The 7153-nt window shown below is 36.8% G+C and overlaps 1 protein-coding gene and 1 long non-coding RNA gene across 3 annotated transcripts; one reads left to right on the top strand and one right to left on the bottom strand.

Annotated features, from left to right (window-relative positions):
* The first annotated feature begins 666 nt into the window (after window positions 1–666).
* Window positions 667–3372, top strand: LOC141646188 (uncharacterized). 2 transcript variants are annotated; one of them, XR_012545412.1, is made up of 5 exons: window positions 667–751; window positions 965–1055; window positions 1141–1260; window positions 1790–1956; window positions 2991–3372. It is a non-coding gene; the product is annotated as an uncharacterized LOC141646188 (long non-coding RNA). The 2 variants fall into 2 exon arrangements; XR_012545411.1 differs by lacking the exon at window positions 2991–3372 and having other exon boundaries at window positions 1790–2126.
* A 1084-nt stretch (window positions 3373–4456) lies between these two features.
* Window positions 4457–5739, bottom strand: LOC141646189 (heat shock 22 kDa protein, mitochondrial-like). Its single transcript, XM_074454184.1, has 3 exons — window positions 5463–5739; window positions 5263–5346; window positions 4457–5016 (listed from the first exon to the last, which is right to left on the bottom strand). Exons 2-3 carry the CDS (start codon window positions 5324–5326, stop codon window positions 4619–4621), a joined length of 462 nt encoding a protein of 153 aa, XP_074310285.1. The 5' UTR covers window positions 5327–5346; window positions 5463–5739; the 3' UTR covers window positions 4457–4618.
* Between the last annotated feature and the right edge of the window lie 1414 nt (window positions 5740–7153).

A 7153-nucleotide genomic window follows, 5' to 3' on the forward strand; every position in this document is an offset into this window, starting at 1 on the left:
AGATTTAATCAATAGGGAAAAATAAAATTTTTAATGAAATGCAAAAAATAACTTTGACTAACCTAATAAAAACTATGAGTACTACACAATCTAATGAAGAAAAAGATAGACAAAATAGAAACTTATCTTTGAAAGTGGAGTTTCTCCATACTCCTAATTAAAGTCTCCATTTATACTCTTCATTTCAGGCAAAAGTTCATTGTATTCTTTTTTTCTATCAAATCAATATATATATATATATATATATATATATATATATATATATATATATATATATATATATATATATATATATATATATATATAGGGTTGGGGTCAAGTGCGAACTAAAGTACGGTGCGAACTAACCCAAATCAATAAAACACGCTACCGACATTTCAATTTTAAACTATTCTTCCACTCCATCTCATATTTGCTCCCTGACATTCAATTATTAATATCCTCTTCCTCTCTCACCCCAACACACAAGCCACGACCTCCGATAGCCGACGCCAGGACACCCAATCACAGTAGGAAAACGCAGACACACCCACAACGACCACCTAATCTAACAAATTGAAACAATTAGACACCCTCCCACCACACACACTTTGAACTTTGATCGCCTCCCACCACTTCCACCGCTAGCCGTCACTTCCACCACCGGCCGTCACTACCACTATCGGCCGCCACTTCCACCGCCACTCCTACCATCTATATTTTCGTCAATGACCCTTTTCAAGAACGGATTTTAGTCTATTATAGCAAAAAGGTTAGATTCAATTCTTATTTTAATCTTTGTTGTTTAGTATTTTGAATCTATTCAATTGTAAAGACTTAAGAATTAGTTTAGTGCGAAAAATAAGATTACAATAAAAAAAAAATGTTTTTAGGTGTGAATTTTAATTAAGAAACTGGGTTTATAAAAATTGGGAAGATTTGACTATGTACATTTGTGTGAAGTACTGAACTCATGGTGTTCCAGGCATGAATCTTGACACTGTGGACTCGAGTAATAGAGAAGTAATCGGACTGGTTCATGAGTATGTAATATTGCTGCAGAATGTTGATTGAGGGTAGGTATATGATTCTCTGATTAAGTAGCTTGTAGAATTAGTTTGACTATTGATATTGACTGCCGGAACACAATGAATGAAACAGGGGTCATGTGGATCATGCTGGTCTTTCAGTACCACAGGTGCATTGGAAGGTGCTCATTTCCTCGCCACTGGCGAACTTGTTAGTCTCAGTGAACAACAACTGGTTGATTGTGACCATGAGGTCTCTTCTTTCTCCTGATTTTGTGTATTCTCGACTTCTCGTTTCATTTCCCTCATGTTTACTTTTACTCTCATTCATTTGAAAAGACGTGCGTCAGAGTAGTAGGCTCGTTTGGTCGATTTGGTGCTCGTCTCCAAATTGATATGCTTGTTGACATTGAGATACGACGATCCTATGATAGGACTTGGTAATATTGTAGACACGGATTGAGCTTGAGGTTTCAAATTGAAAATTCATTGAAAAGCGTGAATTGTGTCCTGCGTTACCGAAAAATTTTCCTATCCAATGTTTGATGTAACCTTTTCATGTTTTCATAACTTGAAGATGTTAAGCATGTAATTTTGGTTTAATCAACTTAGGTGTCATAAGGTGAAGAATGGGTCGACATTTTGAATTATGTTGAGCAAGCAAAGCATTTTCGACTGTTGATCCCTGCTTAATAATATGGTATTGGCGTAGTATGATAAAGGGACGACGTGGGTTACGTTTGATTGCCTTTCTAATAGGATAATTTCATTATAATACGCAGTGTGATCCTGAAGAATACAATTCATGCGATGCTGGCTGTAACGGAGGCCTGATGAACAATGCTTTTGAGTACATTCTCAAGGCCGGTGGTGTTCAACTTGTCAAATTCTTTCTTTCATAAGTTCAGCCGGTGTCACACTTGCTCTTCCTGGTGAATTGGCGAATCATGTTAGTTTCCGAAGGGACTAAGGCTGTTACTAAGTTTACTAACTTTTGGTTAATTAGATGTGTATTATGATATATTAGTAGTATAGTAGTAGTTGATTATAGTTGTTTTCGAAAATTGGAGAATGTTGAATGGAAATTAGTAGTATAATAGTAGTTGAAGATCTGATAAATGATGTGCATAATATGGGATCTTATAGCAGTAACCCAACACAATTATTGTTATTTATCATGCTTCTCTGCTTCGTTTCATGTATGGGGAAGAGATGTGTATATTCATGGCAAGGTAAATTGTATTTAGCAAAGCAAATGAGTGTATCTAGCAATCTAAAAGAGTGTATCTAAGAAAGGTAAATAAGTGTATCTAGCAATGTCAAGGAGTGTATCTAGCAAGATTAAAAAATGTATCTAGCAAGATTAAGAAGTGCATTTAGCAATCTAAAAAAGTCTATCTAGCAATCTAAAAGTGTGTATCTAGTAAGGTAAGAGATTGTATCTAGCAATCTAAAAGAGTGTATCTAAGAAGGTAAATGAGTATTTTTTTTTTTGAAGAGAAGGTAAATGAGTGTATCTTGAATGCTAGAGATGTGTATCTAGCAAGGTAAAAGAATGTATCTACCAATCTAAAAGTGTGTATCTAGTAAGGTAAGAGATTGTATCTAGCAATCTAAAAGGGTGTATCTAGCATTCCATAGACGTGTATCTAGCAAGGTATGAGTGTATCTAGTTTGCCGGAAATGTGTATCTTGAAAGGTAAAGGAGTGTATGTAGCAATCTAAAAAAGTGTATTTAGCTTAGGAATGTAAAAGAGTGTATCACTCCTTCTCAAGTCGTAACCGTGGCCAAATTTTTCTAGGAGAAATTACAGTTTATAATTTAGCCGATTTGAGAAATTACAGTTTATAATGTAAAAGAGTGTATCACTACAATTTGAGACTTTCATACAACACCCGATCACTTCATCGGAGACACTTTCAGCCGATTTTAAGTAACATTGCTGGTAATCATATTCTTATATCGAAGCATTTGTCTTGCAGCAATCAAAATTTGCAGTATTGAAGGAGTTAAGAGAGGGGTACAAGATGAATTTGGAGATGATGATCAATGCAGTACCACCTACAATAATTACACGCATCTACAAAAGTTAAGCGTAACTATTTCAACAATTCTGGATTACGGGAATGCTAGCAGTAATACAATTGTGTATGTGATGGAGTATATGATTGAAGAAGGGTTGAAAAAGAAGAATGGAGAAAAGAGTGATAATGATTGGGGATTGATTTTGGCATTTGGTCCTGGAATTACATTTGAGGGTATTCTTGCAAGGAATCTAACTGTCTGATAATAATATGTTGATTTTACCTGTTTTACAGCAGTTACATGTAAGCTACTGCTACATAAAAAGTTTCCTATCATAAAGTTATTCTTGTGTATTGGTTATAATTATTCTTGAATCATAATGAAAATCGAGAAGCTATTTGCTCGTATATCGTATAAAAAATGGTGTATTGTACTTGAGTAACACACTTTTCACTTAGTTATGAAATTATAAAACCATTATTTAGTCTTTAAAGCCAAGTCTTAGTTTTTCTCACATAACGAGAAGACGATCGCCCGCACCGCTTTATCTTTGCAACATGATAGTAATGCACAGACGTATCCCTAAGGCTTTGCCGTGAATCAGTAGTAGACGGATTAACAAAAGCGAGTAGGACAGAAAAGGCGAAGCCCATTCCAAATAGAATGAGATGGTTTCAAAGAGTTGGAGGGAGTTCCTATACTTATTGACAGTTCTCAATCGATCACGTATCATCGCATTCAAATTAGATCATTTGGCGCCATGTAGGTACACCGAGTCACGTATATATTGAAGTGTTTAGCGCCAAATCATAGGCGTATTAGATTAGCTGCTGTATACAAATAACTATTATTACCGCAATAAACATGTATCACCACAAGGAACGTTCATAACAGGCTCCTAAAGTCGTTCGAGCTGTGTATCTACCCTTTAGTTTCCCTCACTCGATAACATCTCAATAAACCATGTCACAATGAATTGATGCTATCAGCTTCATAGCAGCAATTCATACTCATTTATAATCACTTTTCTGCAAGTCAGTGAATTTGTTTCAACCAATAGTGCATCACCATCAACTCAATGAGTGTATTTAGGGTGCTAGAGATGTGTATCTTGTAATTTAATGAGTGTATTTAGCACCTTAACGAAGTGTATCGGGGGTGCCAAAGATGTGTATCTAACAACTTAAGAAGTGTATATAGGAACTTAACGGAGTGCATCTAGCAGCGTAACGGAGTGTATCTGGGATGCCACAGATGTGTATCTAACATCTTATAGAGTGTATATAGGAACTTCACGGAGTGCATCTAGCAGCGTAACGAAGTGTATTTGGGGTGCCAGAGATGTGTATCTAACATCTTATAGTGTACTATCTAGTAAGCGATGGAAATTAGAGTTGTGTTCAACAAGAGAACAATTTATAAATTTCATAACTAGAAGTAAATAAGATACGTTACAACTAGTATACAAACAACAAACTAGCTGAAGCACAAAGTATGATGTTTTTCTCCAAATTCATGTCTGAAATCCCACCAAAACCCAAGAGATTTGGGACAATAACCTAGCAACAGAACAGCATTAAAAAGATTAAGACTTCTCAAGTAAGGTCATCATGCAATCCATTCCTGAACTACCTGGAGCGGTGTGTTTACGGAGCAATACCATTAAAACTCCATCCTTCATTACATGCTTCACATCAACCATCTTGCAGCAACTACACTGAAATGTCAAGCTTGCTGCATAAGTACGGCCGCCTTCATCAAAAGGGTGTTCCTGTGAGCCTTCTCCTCCGAAGATCAAAGAGATACCATTTTCGACTCTCACTTTGTTGTTCTTCACTCCCAGACCAGGCATGTCGATTCTAGTGTACATGCGCTCGCCTCCATTAGTGTCATCCACCACCATGTTTTCTACCACTCCTTCCTTTCCATCTAGTAGGTACGGGTTTATGTGTTCGCTTGCCATCATGCTCAACTCTGAATAGGCTACAAATTAAGATGCAGAAGTGCTTAGAATATATGGATGGCTTTCAAAACAAGGAGTAAGTCCGCAATATTGCAAGTCTGCTACAATATTATGCTCCACATACAACAGAAATCTCACTAGGAGCGGTAGGTGAGTGAAAATTAAGTAAGAACATACACACATAATCAATAAAAAAGACGCATAACTGAGGAGAACTTATCACACGAGTTTACAAAAAGATCGAGTGAAAGAATTGTGAGGGATACCATCGGATTCGTCATTCTTCTGGGCCTCTTTGCAGCAAGAACAACCACTTGGGTGCAAAGCCATGTCTTTAAGACCTTCAAAACCTGAACAAAATAAACATCAGGATTCTTGTCCATTTTAAAATTGAGGGAATTCAAAAGAAAAGGAGAAGGTACTGAACAAGCTTGTTATGACAACAAACTGAAATAGATTAAAAGACCTGGAATAATAACATCATTATCCTTCAGATACTTAACAAGCTTGTTATGACAGCAATCTTTCTCAAAGCGGCTATTTGTACATTAGTACATTCTCAAAGCCTTAACACCCCTTGCGTATAACAGCAATAACATGAATCAAAGTAGCAGCTATACATTCTCAAAGCGGCTATTTGTACATTAGTACATTCAAGGATATCTTTCTCCATGTCAAGCCTTCTCCCTACCAAGGAGCTTGTCTAAGCGCTAAAACTCGAGACAACTCATTCTTGTTCACTCTTCATATTACCCGAACTACTAATCGGCAGAAAAGAAGAAACCATGAACTCCCATATCCAATTAGTTGATGCACCAACATTCCAATGTCACCCCGGCTTTCTAGCTATGACTGTAGTGTGTCCAAGGCTGTTTCAACAGCATCCCTACGAGTCCCTGACACCGTATGAACTACCAAGATACCCATATTACTACTCTCAGATACACATAGTCTTACTACTAGATACACAAATCAATTTGTGTATCCAACAGTAATATCGTGTGTATCCAGGGCTTATTAACAAATGTATCTACAATACTAATGAGTGTATCCGGCCATCAGACCACCCACCACTGCACATCACCATACCACCGCCCACCACCACTATCACCAGTACCAGCACCTACTCCCTTCTCCCGACTTCACACCAATACCGGCGTCCACATCACCGACCACAAAGACCTGACCCCTCCTACATTTCCCCGATTTCTCAAAGTCCCTCGCACCGGTCATCGTCAAACCCACCGATGTGCGGTGTCTACTCACCCCCTACCACCCATAATCCCTTATACACACCTCAAAACCGTCAAACCTAATCAGATCCAACTCACTCAACAATCCCGACCGTCTTAGTTTTCGACAATTAATCGCCATTTTTTGTCGATTTGAGAATTAAGTATCGATTTTACGTATATATATCGTTTTCGTAGGAGGTTGTTGGTCGGAAATGATCTTGAATTCGAAATGGAGAAGAGGAGACGGGTCCGACGGCAGATTTCGAGTCTAAATAGTTCTCGTCGGTCGAGAATGTCAACATCGGCGATTGACGGTTGTTGATGGAGCTCGACATCGGCGTCGATTAAAAGTTAAGCACAGGATTAATTGGGAGAGGGTAGTCGGTAGTGTGTGGGAGAAGACGTGGAGGAGGAATTGAATTGTTGGGTTTTGATTTATTTGGGAAAGTAACGGGAGTGTGTAAAGCTGATAGAGTAAGGGGTTGGGATTTTTAGTTTGCACGATTCGCACCGAACTTTAGGTTCGCACAGGATCCTATTTTATATATATATATATATATATATATATATATATATATATATATATATATATATATATATATATATATATATATATATATATAATAATAAAGGAAGCTTTTTTCGAGCGTTTATAGAGAGTCCAATTTTAGCATGCCACATAAAATAAATCTTTATTTTATTTAATAATTTTAATAAATAAATAATTTATACGATAGAGTTTGAAAGATATACAAACTAAATGATTTATACGATAGAGTTTCAATGATATTAAATAGAAATTCTATCTCTTATACGATAGAGTTTCAATGATATTAAATAGAATTTCTATCTCTTGAGACGTTATTTATTGTTTGTATTTCATATGCATTATACTCCTTATTATGTTGGAGACCTACTTTGT

Source organism: Silene latifolia, chromosome 3 (genome assembly GCF_048544455.1).
Source record: "Silene latifolia isolate original U9 population chromosome 3, ASM4854445v1, whole genome shotgun sequence".
NCBI classification, from domain to species: Eukaryota; Viridiplantae; Streptophyta; class Magnoliopsida; order Caryophyllales; family Caryophyllaceae; genus Silene; species Silene latifolia.